This window comes from Clinocottus analis, unplaced genomic scaffold (assembly GCF_023055335.1).
Source record: "Clinocottus analis isolate CAN_PGR_092001 unplaced genomic scaffold, fCliAna1.0.p SCAF_16, whole genome shotgun sequence".
Taxonomy (NCBI): Eukaryota; Metazoa; Chordata; class Actinopteri; order Perciformes; family Cottidae; genus Clinocottus; species Clinocottus analis.
This window is the reverse complement of record NW_027175887.1, coordinates 8,395,258-8,418,105: the sequence shown is the minus strand read 5'-3', so window position 1 is coordinate 8,418,105 and position 22,848 is coordinate 8,395,258. Positions and strand designations below refer to the sequence as shown.

The following is a 22,848-nucleotide window of genomic DNA, read 5'->3' as shown; positions in this document are numbered from 1 at the left end:
TCGCTAGTGCTCATATATCAGTTGTTAAGCTGACCGAAAAGAGTTAAAAGAAGGAGAGAGATATTTGTCTTTATAAAGGTCACTTTTTTTCATCATACAATAGTCCTCATACTTGCATACTCTTAAAATGAAATTGTAAGTTGTGAGAAGAGCAAACTGCTGTTGGCTCTTTTTCAATCTTCTGTATGCTGCTGGAGGGCATGGCTTGTTTGTTTTTTTTAATCACATTTCTAAGGAGCTGGGCATCTGGAATGTGAAGCTTCTTCTATTATGTTTGAATCGAATCTGCAAGGCAAACTAGCTTTCATCCTCCTGAGGCCAACTATGTGCTGTGTTGTGTCTGTTAAGCGCATGGGATGCTTCATCACCTCTAAACAGTGCAGATTGGAAACACTTAACCTCAGGGCAGAACATTAATGCCATACAGGGATAGAGGTACACAAAGATAACCAAGTGGGGGAAGGCATAAACAGCGGCCTAATTCTGTCTGCTATCAAGTGGTTGTACTGCATCATACTGTATCAGAGCATTTCCATTACAGTGGTTCCCATAGCCCGTACACTGCCTGTGGATGAAAGCCTCGGACCCAGCGCCCTTTTTAGAGCTGACGGACGCTACATTTAGTGACAATTAATCAAATTCTATTGTCAGCAATTATTTCTTGATAACTTTGAATGTGAATTGAACATTATTTGGCCCGTACGTCAGCTTACGGCTTCATGATAAAGGAACTTAAACTGAATCAGTGCAATGAATTCGAAAGAGGTCACTTTTTATTTTCAGCCACGAGTGGCAGGATCAACGGTTTTATTTTCAGCCCCATAACCAGACATGCTGAGAAATGTGACTATAAATAAATAAAATGTAGCTAGACATGTTCACACTGATTCAGGTTTGGGTCAGTGGGTACACCAAAAGGGTAAGATTGACATTATATAACAAAGTACAAGTTCTCTAGAGTGGACTCTTTCAATAAAGTAAACAGTTCTCTTTTAGTTCTTAATCGGTCAAACTGAACCTTTGCTGAAAATAATAAATGCACCCTCCATGTGGCCGCTCTAGTTTACTTTACTTAACATGCTCAAGTCATAGCAGTCACTTACCCGACTGCAACATGTGAATGCTTGCCAGCACTGCTTCATGGTAAATTGACTTTTCTTGTATTGTTTTCATCGGTGAGCCCAGTGTAACGAAACAGTCTTGAGAAGTTGTCATTGGAGACGTGGTGGGATTTGGTTGTTCTAGGTTTATCATTTTTACAAACCTCAAAATCCAGACCCTTGAGTGTACTGCACGTTCATGCACACGCTGGCCGTCTTAATATGAAAAACAAGTATGTCATTATTTTAATTGTGGTGAAAACCATGATATTTGTTGGGACTTGGGGGAAACCAGCCTGGAACCAGCCTGGAACCAGGACGATCCCGGGCAAACAGAGACGTCTGGCCTCACAAGCTTGTTCATCGCCAAGGTGCCTGTCAACGATCGATTAACCCCTCCTAAAAGCTCTCACCACCTCCGAAAGTCCGCTGGCACTGAAGAGCTAAAGCAAATACATAAATGTGGATGATGTAATCAACAAGGAGACTAGATGCGCCGTTTAGGCCAAAACCACTACGGCCCTCTTAAGAGACACGCTCAGCCTTTTCCCCCTATTGGACACATCTGCTTTCTTCTGCCACTTCTGGCTGCAGGCACTCTGCGGCTCGGCTTTATAATCCCGCTTGTGTTGCATGCAAGGTCATTAACAAGAGATGTGTTGCTAGAGGATCACAGCGGTTTTCTCTTCGGTCATTATGCTTTCTTTCTTACTTACTCAGTCAGGGCTCTTGACATTAAACGCTCCACGGGTAATAGAGGGCACCTTTTAGCTTTCTGTAAGTACTCTTTACACATTATACTCTGAATTAGCTATATGGGTACTATAGTTAACCAAGTAGAATAATGGATGCATTAGAACCATTGCCATCCATATGGCTTATAACATACCTGTATAGACTCACATTTTCATGTTTCTTTCTTTTCACGACAGGGCAGAAAAATGGACATGCTATTATCACAGTAATGACATGCATAACTATCGAGAAGCAGCACTTAGAACCTGGGTGAGCATGTTGTGTGATAACAGGCAGTGCAGGCACAGTGAAGTGTGATTGCATCCAGCTGAATCTGCAGGTGCGATCAGGGATAAACCTCTGAATGTCTCAGATAAGCAGACCATTTTTTCTTTATTTCTGCGAACACAGATGCTTGTAGGCGGACTGCAAACGTTGTAGGAGTCTAGCAGCAAGTTCAACTTTTCCACTTTAAGTAAAAAGTTTACTCAGCGAGTTCAGCCTTTTTTTTCTTTTTTTCTTATGTGTGACTGCCACTTGAGGGAGCAGAACATAAGTCCTGTTTGACTGGCCACTAATGAAACCTGTGATTGCAGTACAACATCTGCGAGTGACTTCGCTATAGAGCGTCTCGAGGAAGGCCATCACCGTCTGCAACACTCATCTGAACCGGTGCAGCCAACGGCACCGAGGAGTTAGCGTTCTCGTGGTACACGTGGTGAGGATTAATGAGCAGGCATGAATTCAAAGCAGGTGAGTTTGTCTTTTGCTGAAACCCACTTGAGTTGTATGAGCAGACACTCCAACTCCCAACAGGTATCATTAGGTTCTAGTTTATGTGTTTACATCGTTTAGAGTTTCACCAGTATTCACTCACCGCTGCTCGGTAAATGAATATGCAGAGAGCCAAAGGGACGGCTTTAATCTTCCCACGTAGCTTCTGTGCACTGAACTTGTTTCTTTAGTGTGAAGCTGCATCATGAAGCAGAGCAGCGTGACGGCAATGTTGCCTCTCGCTCAACGGTTTCATTAAGTGCTTTAAGGGCCAGGTGGAAATGACATGTATGTTCTCGCTTAACTCTTCAGTAAGACCATCAAGGAGGCCATGAAACCGTGAGCAAGAAGTTACATTTGGACCTTCAGGCGAGGCGGCGGTGTATCCACAGATGTGACACTGTAATAAGAAGGTCATAGTCCCATTAGGAAGGTCAAACAGATGTCAAGCAGTCCACTCGTTGGTCATAAAACTTATCGATTTAGGCCGGAAAATCCCTTCGAGCTGGGGTGTTGCTGTATATATGTGCACTTCACATCCAATTTAGAGCTTTTGATGATGTCATCTTTCATTCTGATGAGTTAGAATCCAGCTGAAATTCAATACCCAACCATTATGATGATGGCACTTTATTAGGGCGTGAGTGTTTATGAGTGTTGGCAGCAACTTGCAGACTAACAGTAAGAGAGTAACTGTACTGTAGGCCTACTGCTCCTTATTTATAAATACAACCAAAACAAATCATTTTTAACATTAAAAAAATACTAGTGGCATGTACATTTAATAAGAATAGATTATAACAGCACACAACCATGCTATTTAAATTTGGTTTACAATGAAATAAAAGAAAGACAGCTGGATAGATCTGTAAAGAGTGTGAAGATTTCTAACACTATTAATTGCTATTTCCCTCATTTCAATTTCATACTCACCCTTTTCTGCATTGGAATTTCATTTTTGACAAGCGTTAATGCTCTTCTTTTGTTAAGCTTCTTATGAAAGGCTTTGAGAGGTTGTTTTTTTTTTAAACCACATAATGGTTTCCACTTTAATGAAGATCCATTTTCGTTTTATAAGGAACTTTCAGCCTTGAAAAAAACGTGACATCTGTCAATGACGCTTTTGAATAGGATGTGTTATTTTCTGTGTGTATTTTATCACTGAGTTACAGACCCCCTCCTTAAGCTGAATGGAAATCTTACCTCTTGTAAGCCTAAATAAACCTTTCCACCCCAACATCACTTCATCTGCACTCATTTGGCTGCATCGCCGTCATGGGAAAGACATCATCAAGAGAAGATGCAGCCAGCCGATGGGCCACTGCGACTAGAAAAGGTCAGGACAGATGAAGTAAGCTGCACAAGTATTTTCAATACTGTTTAGTTTCACTAGCACTGCCTGTGCTGAGGTGAAGTGTCTCTTAAGAAAACTCAAGGTTATTATGGCAACTGTCATTTTTCTAGAGAAGCCATGAAAAACAGTGACATGAGTTTGGCTTCCCAGGCTCTTTGAGATGTTTTCCATACACCATAATTTCAAATTTCCGTGCAGCAAGGTTTTCTTATTCCAAGTAAAGCATGTAGTAATAACTAACCACAAATCTATTTGAAATTGAAATGTGATCAAAAAGTTGAGTAATGTGTTTTTTGAACCAGTTTACGAGATCTGCAGATGAGTGAGTTTTATGGAGTGTTTGGTCTAATGAAATGTATAAAGTAACTGTATGCATACTGTGAAATACATGATGCATTGAATGTAGATGTTGTATCAGTCATGTGCTTCCAATCATCCAACCAGATAAGAAGAAAAAATGATTCACACTTTATTAGTTACTGTTATATTCAGACTTCTCATCCTACTGTTTCTGTTTCATCTTACACACAAACTCAGCATGTCTCCTGATAGCAATGAGACTGGGGAATCTGTAGGTTTCTGTCTGAAAGAACATGCAGTTCCTTTGTTATTATATGACCATTTCTTGCAAACCACTCTATGGGATGCAGGGAGAGGGGGAGAGGGGGAGGTTCACGGTTAGGCCGAAGACGTCTTGAGGGTTTCTGTGAGTGGGTCATGATGTGTATTTAAGAGGTGGTTCTTTGAGAGATCGTTGAGCAGTCTTGGATATGCAATTTGTCTATCACGTTGTACTTCTGTCTCTGCTCCTTCCCTGCAACGAATAAATGTCCTGATTGATGATTTTAATACCAGGTGTTGAGTAATTGTTTCTAACAATAATAAAATAAAATAAGTTAATATAACATGAGATCATGTGTTTTGTGGATCAGAGTGCTCCACAGTATTTTAGTGTGGATATGCACAGTAAGTTGGACATTGCTGTAAAATAAATAATATGCTTGAAAGCATTCTTGATGTTGCAAGTTGAAGATTAAACCAGGAAAAAAGAAAACATGGAAACCTTTCTCTTTCTATTCCTGGCCTTGATGTGCCTTTGAGATTCAGCATGGACACATCTGACTCCTTGTTGCTGCTTTGAATGCAGATGTGAAGTTGTTTACTGACAAAGAAACAACTGCTGTCAGGCCACAGTGAAGGGTTTCCTCGCAGAAGCCTCGGAAAGCCTTTTTGTCACTTGAAATTGTGAACACACTGTTGAGCTTCAAAGGTTCTGTCTTTGGGCAATCCAGGATTTCCCGACTTGTCTGCACACATCTTCCATGTTGTCTTTTCATTGGTCAGAGAGTGATGGGGGATTTTTTTGTTTAAAATGTTAAATATCTGGTACACCACAGTTAAACCATGTGTACTGATACTATATGGTTTGTCTATATGCATTAAAAAGCAGTGCTGCTAAATGGCAATATGTCAAACTTCATACATTCAACATCATAATCATTAACATCAGTTAACAAATCAGTGAAATTATACAAGGGACAGATATTACATATGCAGAATAGAGAATATTGCCAGTATTGGGTTCAGAAACATTCACATTCAATGTATGCTGTGGTTTGCAGAAACATGCTTATCCTAAATTAGTTTCTGGCGGCTGGGCTGGAAATAGTCCAGCAAATAACCCCAAGTAATAAGGTAAATTGGCTTTTTACACTTTTGTATGTTGTGCCTGTTGGACAGAGCCTGGCTAGCTGTGGCTCCCTCTCTCCAGGGGAGACAAAGGGAAACAGCTCCAACACACTGACGTGACCGTGGTATAGATCGTCTTGTTTAACGTTCTGCCAGAAAGCAAATTTTCCTAAATGTCATACTCTTTCTTTAAAGGGATACCGTGGGGTGTCATCAACTGCTTTTTATTTCCTATGCAATTTCAGCCATACTGCTGAGCACAGAATGGCACCGTGCACAGAAAGCTGTTATTTTAATCGTCCTCAGAGAGAAGTGTCTCGCTATCAAACTTCCACCCAGGCCTTGTGAATTTACCCAGAGCCACGCCAGTCCCTCTGCCTCAGTGCCTCCGCTCCAAACACCACGCTATCTGAGATATTGAATTTATTCAACTTATTCTGGGTTTAGTGACGATAATGTGATTGCACATTTAGTTGATTTAATTTGGCATGCTTGAGAACAGGCCATGCAGGGCCGTTGACAGACTATCAGGCTGTGGTGAGGTGGATCTCTCAGAGGTGTGCGTGTGTGTGTGTCTGATTGTGTGTGCGTGCGTGAGCTGAGAGGGTCTTCTTCATATTACATGCGGATGTACTAGCGATGGTAGATTGGGTTGCTTCAACCCGGACTGTGTGTACACAGGGGACTCTGCCTTGCTTGACAAGCACGGTAACACAACCTCTCAAATCCAGCTAATGAGCTCTAACAACTTGATTGATGACGCTGAGGCATTAACCAAATCAATGAATCTGGTCTTCTGCCTCTCTTCTTTATTAGTCAATCATGCTGATTTAGCTGAGGAAACGTTTGTGTGTAAATTGTGTCATGCTTTCAGAGGTGATTGAGTGTGAATGATTGGCAACTTTCCTGGTAGCCCATTCCATCGGTGCGTGAATGGGTGTATGACATGTAGTGTGCAAGCACTTTGAGTGGTCGGGTGACTGGAAAGGCACTATACAAGTCCACAACATCACAGTCCATTTAAGTTAATAGAGGCAATAACTTTTAATTATCATCTGCATATAGTCAAGAACATTCTCATTTTCACAGCCAATGCACTGCACTGTCTTCATTTTATTGTTTTGTTGGTCCAATTGGGATTAATTAATATCGTCAATCTTCTTTTGAGGGAAACTATACACGCATCAATGTACTCAAGGACATGGTATCTCCAAGGACACATGATGTTCATTTTATAAATTAAAAACCTTAGGCTTTGAAACTGTGTAAAACAGAGCACAAAAATAAAACAGTTATGAGTCAAACCTGACCACACAGCGGATCTAATTTGATTATTTTTTTGGAGGAGCTGCAAGAATTTGGCTTCAATAGATGTCATGCGACTACATCCGCATCTTACACAGTCTATGATTTCTCTCTCTGAAGTTTAACATGGTTGAATAGTGCTGCGTGGAGCTCACACACACGCTTTACTTACACTAATCACACACAGCAGAAAAAGCAGTCAAGTAATCTTCAGCCTTTTTGAAAGTGAGAATCTGTGATAAGTTGCACTGTCAGTACTGTCACTTGAAAATTGAAAATGGGCTAAATGTGAGCTCACAGTAAGCGGTCTGTGGAAAACTACACGGAAAAGTCACAAACAACAAGGATATGCAAGGAATTCAAATCAATTGGCGCATTGGATCGTTTTTTGAAAGTTACACATCACAGTCCTCCTATTTCTGAAAGGAAATGTATAGCGCTGGTGCGACTATTTGACCATTCTACAAGCAGCCCTTAAAGATACAAGTTGAAACTGATTTGTTTTGATAACTCAGTGTGAGCTGAACTATCCAGTGTCTCTTGGCCACAAATGGAGCAGTGTGTGCTATGAAACAGCGCCTGACCCCGGGGTAAAATCAATACTCATCTCTATTTTAAGGAGAACTGTCATTTAGCCTCTGCAGCCAACTTCCCCAACAAGCCAAGAAAATTGATCGGCACATGCTTTATCTTCTTTTATTCAAACATTATGAATGTGCACCAATACAAAAGACACAGTCAAGTTAAAATACTCTTTCACATACATTGTAATTTATTCTTTCACCATTTGGACAAAGTTATAAACAGACACAATATATGATGAACAGCACACACACATACTGATTGGTTCCTCACAGCGAATGTACAGTATTACCTCCTTTGGGGAGAAAATAAAGGGGAGCGTTCTGATTTGGGCTCCTCTTGAATACATTCACACAGAACCACTCTGGTCCAGAAAGGGGAGTGGCCCAAGCTGCTGGCTTCAAAAACATACATAGTAAATGGTCACAGCTTAGAATACATGTATTAGTTTGAAATAAAATTAGCAATATACTTTGACCATACATATATACTCTACTAAATACAATTTTACTCAAGGTGCACAACATTCCTTTGTTACTGTGTCAGTATCTGAGCATTTCTCCTGCCCTGGTAAGCAAGAAAAACACTGTAAAATTCACCTTTGGGCAACAGCAGCGCCAGTGTGTGCATCATGCTCCCAGCTCAGTTCTGAATATTGTATTTATGTTCTATTACAATCCTCAGCAGACGTTGATAAAAAATTGCCTGCTATTTATTTTTCCCGTTTTTTTCACAGACTCCACGCCAGCACCTGGCTGAGATGTGAAAGCTCAGAGCTATTATCTGGATGACCAACATTCTGCTATCGTGCTCTAAGCTGTGAAAACTGCAAAATTACACTGAGAGTAGCTTCCATCTCTATCCTTATACCTTTATATAGGCATGCCTTCTGGGAATGTCATGTGTTGCCATACTGTATATGCTAGACCTCTGTGCTCTGTGTGAACCCAGTTGTACTGGTTCATATCAACCGATCGCTGAACTGACTGCAGCCGATGATTCATCCAACATCCACAAATCTGGAATACTGAAACACCCATTCATATCCACCTCAAGAAATATACACACGCACGCAACTACAATATTGACAGCGATCGAATAAATCACCTATTTAACACACACACATATATACATATATACACACACACACACACACACACACACACACACACACACACACACACATACACACACATATATATATATATATATATATATGTATATATATATATATATATATATATATATATATATATATATATATATATATATATATATATATATATATACACGCACACACAGTTTACCATTTATAAATTAACATTGTGCAAATAGTCATACACACAGAAGTTGAACATTTCGCAACTCAAAGATTAATGTTCTGTAGGAGGCTTCCTTTCTCTAATAATAAATGCAACATATTCAGAAGCAAATGTACCGCTGCTTATTTAGCTTTCTTTGTCATTCGAGGTTTTGTTCTGCTTTTAGGGGACAGAGTTTTGTTCCAAGTGTCACACAGGATAAGTCTGAATATTAAACACTGTAGCGTAACTGGATGCATCAGTAACACAGACTTTTTGATGTTCTGGCGTTTGCACAATGTAATTACTGATGGGATGGCTCTGCATGACTCCAAATCTGCATGAACCTATATTTAGACTTTTAAATACCATCTTTGTGCCAGAGTTGACACGTTACTTTGAGTCACAGTGTTAGATTCATACTTCATGCATGTGTGGCTTTACAGGTCATGTCTGTTTGCTGTGTAGTTATATCCTTGATCTGAGTGCAGAAGCTGCTCAATTGTTGAGTGGGCTACCGTGTAGAGCTTCATATAGTATGCCAGGGCGTATGAGTCAGACAACACCTTGATAGCAGGGGAACAGGAAAACATATTTAATGGCACAGAACTGCAACTGTTTAATGGCCCAGAACTGCACATATACACAACTGTACACTCTGCAGTATCCAAGGTATAAAGACATATATATGTTTTATTGTAAACACCTAGTCAAACAATGATCATATTAACTTATTTATAATTCACCCTATAGCATCTCTTTACCTGTTTCTCGATATATAGGCCAGGAATGACCTGATGAGATCAGCTGCCAATTTCCAATGTCTGTTGAATGTGGTCACCTTATTGTATGAGCTGCAGCCAGCAGAATGTTTCTTCTTTTTCAGTACATTTTCATCAAAGTCATTATAGACAAGAAACCCTTTACAGATATCAGCGCAAAGCAAAGGAGAAAAATAAAAGCCTCTGTTCCCTACCATCTGGTTTTGAGTCACTTGTTTGGTCTTTTTTGTGGAGGAAGTTCAATGTCCAGTTTGTCTTAAGCCTCCAGTACCGCAAAACACACATTTGATGCACAGCAAAAAGTAAAGCAGAGGCTCAAGTAATGACCCTGTTTCTTTTTTGTTTGTTGTCTTGTTTTGTTGCAATTTGAGGTTTCAGGTTTTTTTTTTTTTCATGCCTTATCTACATTGTTCAAAATGCAGCAGTTCCTTTTGTTGCCCGACAAACATCGACAGGAATCCATTCATGAGGCTCACAGCACAATAGACGTCTCAGCATGGGAGTCTGCCGTATTATTCTCTGTTCTCAGACTGTGGAGAGGGCTGAGTGCCGCTTGGCCTCCCAGTGACATCGGTCTCTAGGCAAATAACGCTTTGACAGATAGGTCTATCAGCCCAGTTCTTCACAGCCACCCAGGGCAGCAACGTTCCTCTTCAATTTCTTGTTCCCAGCACCTTTCACAGGTGGCTCTCCACATTCTCTCTTTGACCCTCGTAACACTGCACCTTGTCCGTAAGGCTGGCGTCCTCCAATAAGGTGCAGCTGCTGATGGTTCCCTCGTGAAGGGGTGAGGCGCACTGACACGCCCCCTTACTGCTGTCCACACCGTTCTGGCATCCAGCCACCAGCATGTGCGTCTCCTCAGGGCTGCAGACCGGGGAAGAGGTTTTGCCGATGTCTGGGAGATGAGGCAGTCGGGAGACGTGGTTCAACAGGCTGGCTGTCTTGGTGTTGGGGGTATTGCTGTAGGTGTGGCGGTACTCCTCCTCGATGTTCCTCCCTAGCTTCCAGCGCTTCCACTTCTTCAGGATTTCTGACTGCACCTGAGGAGAAGACGAAAGCAGACATATTAATGCGATAGCAGCAGGAAAGTCAGGGTTTGACTAAAGTGTTTTGAGAAAACTCACTTCTTTGTTGACAAAGCAGTACAAGATGGCCACCAAGAGACCCTGTGGAGACAACCAATACTGAGTCAGTCCCCTATCATTAACTCATGACAACTACAATATTCACTCACACATTACTTAGGCAATCCAATGTATTGCTGTGCATCAACACATGCACATTTTTGTGTTAAATGGAGCAGTTGCAAATGTGTTGCTTTATGACAAAACTACTGAGTGCAATCTCATGTATGTTACAGTATCTCCTGTTGTCTCTGAAGACAGCCTTTGTCTTATGCTGTCTCTCTGTTGCTCTCTTCATCACGGCGTCTCCCATGATGGTTGTCTGTATTTTGACACACGTCAACTGTGTCCTCACATCACAAAGGTCATTGTGTGTGCGCCACAGCCTTGTCGCAGCCCAGATAGCTCATTATGTTCATGTATATCCTCCTGACACATGAGTGAATGCAGCACTTTTTAAGTGTCTGGGGAAAGAGAAACCCAGACATGGAGCGACAGCTTTTTTGCTGAAAACAAGTGATCTGGAATGACACTTAGACTAAATGAAAGCATAACTTTTTTACTGTTAATTTGGTGCTGAGTGAATTATGAGATGTGTATTTGATTAGGAGATAAATGTGATTTTCAGCTGCAGCTGTTTTCTAATTAATCTTGTTAAGATTGATTCAAGCTGGAGAACAACGGCTGTGCTTTGAACTTCCTGTTTAGCCTTCCTGCTGCATCGTTAAGATCTCACATCTCTCCTTAAGAGGATATTGATACTTTCTGTTTTTACTTGGTACAAAAAGAGAATTATGAACCAAAAGATCCCTCATCAATGTTTCAACTCGCACTTGAAACCCCGGATCTAAGCTGAATACCGATGCCGAGTCATTTTATGAATTGGGTGGTTATTGGGAAAATAGAGGCATTGGTTCTAGTCTAACCTGGAAGGAGGAGAAGAAGAGGTCGCTGAAGAGCTTGGTGAGACGCAGTCCGATGGTGGCCTTTGTGGACTCGTCCGTGACAAAGATAAAGACCACCTGATGGATGCCCAGCAGAGGGATCAGAGTTAGAGTCGACTTAGCCAACCTGAGATGGACGGGGATGAGAGACAGGAAAGAATAAGTGGAGAGAACGTTCGAAAATAAAGAGCAAAAAAAAAAAGATTTTAAATGTTTGAACTCACCTAAATTTGTAATCTGTGTATCTCATTTGGTGAGCTCGAAGTTTTGACACGAGAATTTTGATGATGTGGATGAAGATAAGGAAGTTGATCTGTAAAAGACGCAGACATAGTTGAAAGTAACAGTTTAATTGCATCATAAAGGTTTTATGTGCAATGGTTTTAAAACATTGTCTCGCTGAAAATTCAGCTGCCACCCCAAAAACATTTGAGGGAAAATGCATAGTCCAATTTCTAACAAAAACCATGAAAACCATTTGCAGGTATAACTACAGGAAACCTGCATGGATAAATCACAACATAAAAAACATGTTTTCCACTCTCTACTATTGGTATGTGCGCAGTGATATCAGGGAGACCTTTCATAGCAGCTGATATTTCAAGCAACAGCAGGAGTTCCTTTAATGAAAATCACTCTTGATGTGACCTTTGCAATTAAGTTGCCTGTAATTTTGCAGACGCCTGAACGAAGGCATCAGATAGGACATTATGTACATACTGTGCAGTAATGTGTTCAGGCATTTTGTGATTATTATAATTATAATTCAGAAAAAAAGCTGGAATGTTAAAATTATTTAAACTCAAATAGTATGTACTACTTTAAAGGTTTAGTAATGGATAATATGCATCTTTCTCCATCTCCTCATCCTCAAAATTATAAGCATGCTGTGGATTTAGCTACAAAGTATACTTTATATGCGTACACTGCCTTGCCTCCAGTATCCAACTGGTCAGATACCGTTGCTTGGTCAGTGGCCCTAAGCTTAATCTACGTACCCTCCAGCGTTAGTTTTGGACGTGTCAGGGAGGACATGTCTGCTTGCATTAGTTAGATGCACAACGTTTTTTCATACTGCCATCTTCATAGGAAATTAGGTTTGGACAACAAACCACTTGGGTGCAGGGAAAGAGCGTGGGTGATGTTAACGTGGCAGACTAATGACTCACATCACTGCCGAGTGACTATTAAAGAGTGATGTGACACATTGTCATTGTGTATGTACTTTTAGTTTCATACGGGATCTCCAGGACCAAAGTCCAGTGTTTGTTTGACCCACCCCTCCAAACCGCCTCACAATAACAAAGTCACATGTTCTTGCAGAGGCAAACACGTGAGTGTAGTTTTCTACTGATGTGCACCTTAAACATGTGATCAGGGTGAAGAGGGAAACACTGGAATGGGAAGCAGCCCTCCCATCCCTGCGACAACTCAAACACAGGAATTCCTGTGAGATACAGGCCACTTAGCAGAAAGATTAATGCATGGAAAATGTCGGGATGTCTGTGTAGCTGGCCTGCTCATGGTCTGGATAGAGGTTAAGCTAAAACTTTTGACTCCAGATGTTTGGCCTAAAGCATCAACAGCCTTTTATGCTTCATGAATAAATAAGGTGTGAAATATTAAATAGTTTATGAATGGAAAATGCAGCAGTGGTAAATATGTAGCATTCTCGAGTGAATGCACTTTTTTGTCAATACAAAAATGTATACGCATTTAGGATTTAAATGTTTTGGAAACAGCATATCAGAATGAGAAAAGAGGAATAATAAAAAAAAGCAGGATGCAGCAACAAAGTGAGAGCAAGAAAGAGGAAATTACCACTACTGCCAGCAATATTGGGGAACGGATGATCCACCAGTAATTCATGTTTATGTTTTGCCCCCAGCACCTGAGGATGTGAATCACAAAGGAAAGATCAGTGTTAATGACCAGAAACGCATCCTCACATGCTTTCAAACAAGGCTCACTCTGAAACACATGTCACTACACTGTTTTACAACTCTGCAAAGGCAGAATGCTTTCCTCTCCCTGCTGATGAAGTGTGACAGCACCATCATGGGGATTATACAATGTTTAATCTTTACATAACATCACACTGTGTCAGTGGTTTAGAAAGTGCAGCTTCAAGATCCCTTTCACCCTCATTTGCTGCTTAAGAGTGCACGCCAAACCCTAAGTTTGGGCACTTGAAATATTAAAAACATGCCAACATCGCTGTTCTGACACTGTCATGTTTTTGCAGTCCTGCAGAAGAAAAGTTGAGGTGCAGCTAACTCCTCGTGTGGTAGTTCAGTGTTAAATATTGGCCGCGAGCTGGTCAGTATCAACATTCATCTGTTTAAAAGAAAGATCACCTGCCAGATTTCTTTCCGGATATGAGGTTCTGTCAACACAAGTGAGCGAAAATGTAAAATGTTTGGCAGGGTCCGAAAGCAGCTCCAGATGGAAGAAGTTAGGTAGAAAGAGGGAGCGTGGTGGGAACTTACTCTTGATTTTCATAGAGGTGTTTCGCTATCACCCAGGGCACGAGGAATATTAACGGGGTACCTGTAAAGAAACGAGAGCCATCTAAATGCAAAACAGTCATTTTGTCCGCCAGAGTTACAGCCTTTTTATATTTAATCCTGCATTTAATACATCTGCTCTAATTTCACATAATGCATAACCTTGCTAACCCTCAGCTCACCCCAGCCAATGCACAGGTAGATTTTGAAGTAGTTTCTCTCTGTAAACACAGTGATGACCAGGAGGTTGTGCAGGTAGATGCCTTCCACTAGCAGCCAGTAGCTGTTGGCCATGATACTGTACTGCATCATCACCATGGCGATGCGACAGTTAACCGCCATCTGCAACACAGCAGCGAGGTTTAGTCCACAAATGATTCAAATATCAAGCAGTCTGATATGAAACATTTTGAGTCAGAGGGATGTGAATGGTGATATCAGTGCTGCAGCAGATGGGAGCCCCTTCTGCCGCAGGATTCAGGCTTTGTGCCGACGGCCATGAGAACAGCAGCAACTTTAACCCAGCCTCCGCCAGCTGTGACCCCCAACCACTCACAACCATGTGGATGACCCTCCACCCTTTTATAATAATTAGCTGCTTCAATTATCCTTGTAGTGAACTTTAACCTTTCACAGAAATGCCATTATCACTTTCTAAACATACCACTTTTCTTACTTTACATATTTATCTTGTCAGCGTGCTGTTATACAAATCATATTATTATGACTGCACAGAGCCAGGCCATGTCTTTTGTACAATCTTTGATGGACCATATATAGTATTATTATGTACATTATGTGCAGGCTACACAAACACAATGGCTACATCAATTCATCAAGCTAAAAATGCATGCTTTGAGGCAGACAGATGTCACTGGGAGGCCATGTTTTTTTCTTTTAACTTTTAGTACATACTGCAGGCAGCTTGCCTTTCAAAGTATGCACTGATGAAACTTTAGTTTTAACTTTTTCATCACAACATTGCAACTTGAACTTTGACCCTCTTGCTCATGTGTCCGCTCTGCACAGGATTTTGGGTCAGAATGACCAGAAAAGCAGACGTGCTTGCATAATGCAAAGTGTGACTGAATGCAGTGGTACGTTCTAGTATTTTTCTGGAATACTGCGTGGACATGCTAAATCTTTTTCTGGCATACTCTATTATGGTAGTATGGGTATTGGATCCCACAAACTGTCTCTCTATTTAGTTTGGTATGTTTCCTGTTTTACTTTGAAAATCACTCTTCATCTGTTGTGTTTGTTTTACATCCTGTTTGTGAGTTTTCCACCCTCATTCAGTTTCACTTGTTCCTCATAAGTCCTGCATTCACATCTTGCTCGGCTGATCTCACTTCCCTTGTTAATATCACTCTACCACTATTCCTTTTATTCTTTGTCGGTTTGTCTTCATTGTTGCTGTGAGAGGTTTTCGTTTGCTTTACTTACATGCCTGTGTGAATCTGGTTTGTGCATTTGAGTATCATCACTTTGTCCCCTGCAGCAGAACATTTAAAATGTTCAAAAAGGGTACCCATCTCTTCTCTCCCTCAATAGTGTTGAGTGTTTATCACTCTGTAAAACACCCCTCTTCATGACTTGTTGTTAGTTCCCTTCTGACCTCATTGTTGACAAGCAGCTCAAATGGAGGCATGGACGCTCGTGAGAATCCCTGTTCCTGGTCACTGCTGAGGTCCTGAGACGTGATGTTGGCCTCCAGCAGTGCGTCTTTGATGAGGATGGACAGCGCTCGCAGGATGAAGGAGGCAAACAGATTCATGTGGATGTTGTTCCTCATGCAGTGCAGTTTCCTGATGAATGAGAGGCTGTCATTGTCTCCAAGGTGAACATTCACAGATCAGCAGAGAAATAGAAAAAGCAAATGTAATTCTCCACTTTGGTGTGACGTGTTGAGTGGTGAGCTTTAGACGTGCTGCTAGGTATATTTTGTTAGCTTTAGATAAAGCCAGGCTCACTGTTTCTGGCGAATGCTGGCTGACTTATTGTGTTTATTAACAGACATTAATGTTGTATCAATCATTTCATCCAACTTTCCACCAGAGAGCAAAGACGTGTATTTCCAAAATGTAATAGTTCCACTCCCTGTTGTGTTTGATGCAGATCTGTAATTAAATCTGGATTACCTGAAGAACATGAGGATGCCAAGTGCCAACACCAAAGCCACCAGTGATAAGGAATAGCCCACAGTGTACATGATCCGAATATGGCCATAGTACTGCTGCAAATTAAAAAGCAGATGAACACATAGACTTTGCATTTGTTCCCTTTATTTGAAAGTTTTCTGTTTTAACTGTAACATTGCACCTAATATGTGATCTTTAAATGAGTCAATGCAGACAAGTTATTGGTATATTATTTTTTGCTCTTAACTATGTCTAATGTAAGAGATATTTTTTTTTACCAGACTTGGATCATTAGAGTCACACTCGCTGGTATTCTTCATTGTCACCCACTGGCCGTTTGCATCACACTCCTGATACACCATGCCGTGTTGAACTAAGCAGACAGACACGGTTTCCAGTCATGTCCAGTCAACATGATTAGCCGTCTAAAATTTCAAAGTACTTTGCAGCAACATGACAGTACATCGTGTATCCGCTGAGCCTCGTGCCTCTTACCTTCATGGTGCCATGGCAGATACCAAGGACACGACACATTGACTGTGGTGTTGGGGAGTCCATCAGGCCAACACGCGTACTTGTCAAATTCCCTGTTGCACACGAGGCCTGCGAATAAAAACAAACAAACATGAAATATGGGTAATTATTTTAATATGGTCACAGCCCTTAATCTGTGTCTATAGTCTTGAGAGGTCTAAGTCATGGAATAATGTCTTTGAAGTGATGCTTGTGGTGGCCAACATCTGTCCACATCTTGGTCTTTCATCTTTTCTATACGGGATACAAACAGTACAGGCTGTTTATGGACAGAGAGGTGGATGCTCAGCTCCTGCTACTTCGCTGTTGCACTCATATGGTGACAGGACCGGTGTATGAGAGCAACGGATATGTGTTTTTTTTCGTGCAGTGTGGGAAGCAGTCTTTCTGAAAGTTGGAGCATTACTGTTCATCTCTATCTCTCTTCCACGAGGTAACAGACTATAATGCAACTGAAGGGCATGTAGTAAAACGCTGTTGATGAGTGAGCTGGAGCCAGAAAGCAGAGAGTGTGGTGCAGCAAATAGACAACTGGGAGTCGCCGCAAGCAGAGTGATTATTCAATGGTTTGAGCAGGGAGTGGAAATTGCCGCTACTCCGTCTATTGACAGCGCGACCTCACCATTACCACCAGCTCCACTGCATTAGATACTTCACACTGCATCACAGGGTGATGTTAAATGCTGTTTATATATAAAACATATGGCTCACATGACAGTTGTCACTCATATTGACAAACCTACAGACAATTATTTAATGGACACCAAAAGCTAAACTAAAAGTAGAGTAAATGTGGGACTTTAATTCATCAGGTGTCCCCTCCAATTAAATGTTTAGAAATTGCTCCCAATGTGTAGGCTAAAAAGTTTGCAATATCAACTTAAGAAGATAATAATATGCTAGTATTTGTTTTCATAGCTTGTTTCTGCAGACCCCAAGTAATCAGTTATTGCAGCTTTACACATAACAAATGTGTTTCAGTATTTTAAGCTCACCCGTGCTTGGTGGGTCTCGGCTGTTGTTGCGCTCGCACTCCTCCATGTACAACTTCCAACTCTCTTTCAGCTTATCCAGAGAAGCAGCGGGAGACACCTTAGGAAACGGTGCACACACAAAAACAGTCCAGTTACATGAGGAAGGCATGTTATTCTTTATTGATGTATCAATCAATTGGGCAAGACACATGTTGAGAATGCGGGCGCCACACACCATGAAGACAAAGTGGCTGCATTAAGGGAATTGGCATTCATTTGTTTTACTTCACTTCATATACACAGTAGCTGTAAACAACCTATTACCAAGACACTGTGTCGGCATGGGGGGCCTTGTGCGCCTGTATGAACAAGCTGATACAAACACTTTAATACTCATGTGACAGACTTACACACCACGACTCTCTGGCTTGTTTCAGAAAGCAGCAGCGCAAAAGAAACAACACCCACCCCCACACTGTGAAGGCCAACGACTAATGGCAGTTTTCAGACTTACCTGGAGGCTGTTTAACTCTGGTGTGTGTGTGTGTGTGTGTGTGTGTGTGTGTGTGTGTGTGTCTGAGAGTGCTCTGTGGACTTACCTCAATGCTGCAGGAGACAATCAGCATTGCCGAAAAGAGGAACAGCCGTGACATCCCTTATTCCTGCTGTTGGTGCCGGGAGGGAATACTGCAGGATGGGGAAGGGTTTTCACCTCATAAGGGGGCTTATCTACGCTCGGCACACTGCCTGGATGACACAGAGACACGCAATCCATCAAAGCTCATTGCAAACATACCACTTATGTGTGATAAGTGGTCTCAGCTCAACGAGAAACAAGAAGACCAAAGCAGGAAAAGGTTGGGTCATAATTATAACAATATTTGAGCCCCGGTTAGCAAAGTGAACAAATGACATGTCCAGAACATCAAACGCGTGGCCAAAATGCTGTTTGTCCCATCAATAAGACCACTGCGGCCCAGAGGAGCTGCACCCATGCAGGAAGTCACAGCAGGCTACTGTCCACCTCCATCTTAAAGCCTGTCAGTGTTTGATCGATTGTGTGTCAGCGTGTGCAAGAGGTCACTCACCTGTGTATTGATTCGCGCCGCAAACTCCCAACCGAGATTTGGTTTGAAGCTGGAGAACAGAACGAAATCTGAAACGTTTCTGCAAAAAACACCTTGACCATGGAAACATTTTTGGCTAAAACGTTTCAAATTCCCTTCGGTTCTAGTCTTGTGCAGCGAGGAGGAGGAGGAGGGCTCATGTTGATGTGTTTGTCATTTCTTTTTAATACATTGTGCTCTTGTGATAAGAGCACAATGTATCATGACAGATGGACAGTATGTAATGTATGGGCTGAAGAAAGCCTCCATTCAAATCAGCGTCTTTTGGTCTGCGTTTTGACTCAACAAGCGGCTAAAGTCTGGCGTGAACGAGCCGGTGAGAGCTTCCAGTCACAATGTAAATGTGCCCCTAGTATATTAAAAAGCTCTACTAGGACTCAGACTATAGATAATATCTAAATCAAAGAGACATATTTTCTAAATGGCTTGTTCAGTATAATGACCACAGGATGCAGTTAGCACTAGCTGCAGTACTGCCTGACTGATGGCCCCGGGCGCCTGAGGGATCAGACCTACTCTTGTCTGGTCTGACATCAGGTCAGCACCCGTTCAGCTGAGATCACAGCGCTGTCTCTTCTGGCCTTAACGTCATTAGACATGTTGAAGCCACAACAACAGTTTCAAATGCTATTACACTTAATGTACTAAGTTTTACAGCAACACGAGTGACTTGAAAAACTCCAGGAGCCGCTGCAGCTCAATATGCCGTTAAAGAAATCTTCATTATTTACAAAAATGTTAGAAAAAAAAAGATGTCAAACCCCACCAGACCGGGCATTATGCTCTGCAAACCAACTGTAAGTGTGAGTTCTTACCAGGCGTCATTCAGTGGGTGCATCATTTGTCGGCATGTTTTGCAGGTACAGTAGACAGGCTGACACACATGTGGGTGAACACATGCTGCTGTTTACGGCACGAGTGTTACGAGTGTTGTGATAGTTTTCCGTGGCTTTCCCCCTCTCTCTCTCTATCTCTCTCTCTATCTCTCTCTCTCGATCTCTCTTTTTCTCTCTCTTTCTCACTCTCTCTTCACACAAACACATCTATAGGCTCATTTCCGAACAAACCAGTCCACATGCACCTCGTTCTGCAACGTAGCACCAAATAGGAGCAATGATTAACCAAACTCAGTCCTTCATGAGCGATGACGAAAGAAAGACAGAGAGAGAGAGCGAGAGAGAGGTTATGTCAAAGTAAGGGAGCCAGACGGAGAGCAAAATAAACCTTTTGCTGACCCCATTTTTATATCACTACACTTTTTTATTTTTGAATATAAAAACAAAATATCTTGAAGTGAAGGATGTTTTACAATTAGTTGCCTGACCGTTAACGCCACACTGAAGACCTCTCGCTTGACCTTTACCCCAAAGGTTCTCTCTTACCGTCCAACAAAGGTTCACGTCTCACGTAACAGATGTGGAAGTTTTATCCTTTGATTCGTGCATGTTTTCAGATGCCCCAAAGCTGAATAACAAAAAGCCAGAACATAAGAGAACATCATTTTAAAAATAAACCCTGACGACATATGTTCGTAAGTCTCTTGTGCATTATTTGTGCAGATTTATCACGTGCATGTCAGCTTGGATGTCTTTGATGGAGGACGATGGGAATCACGTCACCCATTTGGTAGAAGCTAGGCAATCAGTCTGATGGCAATTTAGCCTGGGCGGGTGTCAAAGACAATATTTCTGGGGTTCTTGTGTAGACGTCTACCAGTTATTGTTTTCAGTCGGATTAATCGGCAACTTAAAACAGGAGTTGGAGTTGGAGTTGCGAGACGATGTCTGTAACTGTAATGTTCTCACTAGTAGTTAATTAGCCGTGCTAATAAAAAGCTGAATTGTCATCAGGCAATATCTGATAGGGTTGATGAGTTTGCATTCTGCCTGTTAAACATGGACTGTTTATCTGCACGCGACCAAAACCCATTCAAACGTCATTGGTACTCTGACTAGAGGCAGATTACAATTGGAAACCAGAGTGCTTACGATACCAAAATCTTGCAATATGCAGAATATATTTCTCGAGATTAAAGCGGGAGTGGAACTAATGGGCTTGAAGGTGTGAGGCTATAAGCGTGTATATCTTGCGGTTATGATATCCTACAAGAGCTCTGGGCTCCCACAAAGCTGTGAGTCACTCGGCCCGCTCTCGATCGAGCCCGACCTAGGTTCTTTAGAATGTGTTGTTTTGCAATGCTAGCTCTCCGTTCCAGGAAATAACCTGAAACTCTTATCGCTATTGCTGCACATCTGATTTAGGAGGTGACAGCCGAGAGCTAGACGGCAGAGCCAGAGGGACCTCTAAGCCAGTTTGGGCCTGTTTTCGTTTTACGTTTTTACATTGAGTTACCAAGCCAAAATGTTTCACCTCTGCCTGCCTGGGAATGTGTGAAAAATGACATAATGCTCTTTGAAATACTAAATGCCTGTTGCTCTCTTTGATTCCAAGGACAAACAGCTATTTGTTGTGCTAATGACTGCTCATTTATTTCTATTTGAGTTAAAAAAAAAAATACACTGACGATCTCAAATGAATGACGCAAATTCCCTGCATGTCCCAAACAACATAACAACTGTTCTCTGTTCAAGTGCATGTTGGATGACCCAATACAATGGCCACTAACAATTACTGCTGTTTGTTCAAGAGTACTTACCTTTCATTGGATTACACTGTCTAACAAATAAAATTACAAAAGGGGAGGATGCGTGCATGATTGCAGGTTGAGATGGAACAGGATTAAAAACAAACCTCTTGGAAAACACAATAACTGTCCGGTTCACAAAATGTCCCCAAGCAACAATCTACCATGCAGCTCTCCTAATGCTATTTACTGCTAATGACAGTGAGATTAAACCCTCCTGCATCACCCAAAACTTCCCTTGCCTTGAACAAAGCCTCTGTGCATGTATTATCCCAACATCTAGCTTTGCTTCTGAAATATCTGACAGACACATCAACCGAATAGAAGCCACACAACTTCCCATGCTCGGACTAATAATCCACGGCAAAACAGGCCTCTCTCATACCTTAGGGCTGCTGATGTTACACTGAGCAGAAACAGTGTTGAGTGAGAGCCTCACTATGTGATAATAGGGTGAAACAGAGTTCAGAGAAGACCAGGCATCATGCTTTTACATGTTCTGCAATTTGGCTGCTGCAGGGAAGACTGGATAGCACTCCCTTCCGTGTTTGTGGAAATGGTCAATTTCAGCTATTTGACGGTAAAACTGCTGGAATGTGTGTTTTCTATGAAGATTATGTTCTGCCCAGAAAACTAACTTCAATCTCAGTCCTATGCTCTTTTTCTTTCTGTGAGCGAATCATTACATGCTGACTTGTCTTCTTTTACAGTTATTCACAGTAAAACATTATTTTGAAAAACTCAGAGAATGTGCCAATTGTTGTATGTATTTTATATTATTTAGCTTGTTGTGGGCACCCATTCTGAGCAGAAATATAAGATACATTGCAATAGCAATTTACAAAAAGTGGAAAAGTGTTGTTAAGAAAGGTGTTTCAAAGTACATTTTAATTGCAAAATCAACAGAACCGCAACATAACCGAGGCAAAGTAACATATCAGATCACTGTGACTCAGTATCCTTACGAAAGCTTCATATTGTTTTTCTACTTTCACTAAATATTATATAAAAGTGGATCAGGGGTTTGATTTGCAGTTGCAGCATCACATCAAATATGTTACAAAAAAAAAAACGAAATAGAATCTCGGTTCTCGCACAAAGCTTTTTGCAGCTGAAAGTCAACAATTAGCACAGAATTTATTCTGTGTTAATTGTTGACAAAATTGTCATTATTTTTAGCAGTTTTTGCCATAGTCAATGTCTTCAACTTTTGGGGTCAAGAAAGACA

General features: G+C 41.4%; 1 protein-coding gene across 1 annotated transcript in view; it reads right to left on the bottom strand.

The window, feature by feature from the left end:
- Nucleotides 1-8,849: 8,849 nt before the first annotated feature.
- Nucleotides 8,850-22,848, bottom strand: part of gcgra (glucagon receptor a) — a 29,701-nt gene continuing 15,702 nt past the window's right edge. The window contains exons 2-14 of the mRNA XM_068578777.1: nucleotides 18,449-18,596; nucleotides 17,871-17,967; nucleotides 16,837-16,944; nucleotides 16,620-16,714; nucleotides 16,342-16,436; nucleotides 15,819-16,008; nucleotides 14,383-14,542; nucleotides 14,183-14,243; nucleotides 13,515-13,584; nucleotides 11,918-12,006; nucleotides 11,676-11,820; nucleotides 10,750-10,791; nucleotides 8,850-10,665 (exon numbers count right to left, since the gene is read on the bottom strand). Coding sequence (XP_068434878.1) covers nucleotides 10,300-10,665; nucleotides 10,750-10,791; nucleotides 11,676-11,820; nucleotides 11,918-12,006; nucleotides 13,515-13,584; nucleotides 14,183-14,243; nucleotides 14,383-14,542; nucleotides 15,819-16,008; nucleotides 16,342-16,436; nucleotides 16,620-16,714; nucleotides 16,837-16,944; nucleotides 17,871-17,967; nucleotides 18,449-18,502 — 1,572 coding nt within the window. The 5' untranslated portion in view covers nucleotides 18,503-18,596 and the 3' untranslated portion in view covers nucleotides 8,850-10,299. The remainder of the gene's footprint in view (nucleotides 10,666-10,749; nucleotides 10,792-11,675; nucleotides 11,821-11,917; nucleotides 12,007-13,514; nucleotides 13,585-14,182; nucleotides 14,244-14,382; nucleotides 14,543-15,818; nucleotides 16,009-16,341; nucleotides 16,437-16,619; nucleotides 16,715-16,836; nucleotides 16,945-17,870; nucleotides 17,968-18,448; nucleotides 18,597-22,848) is intronic.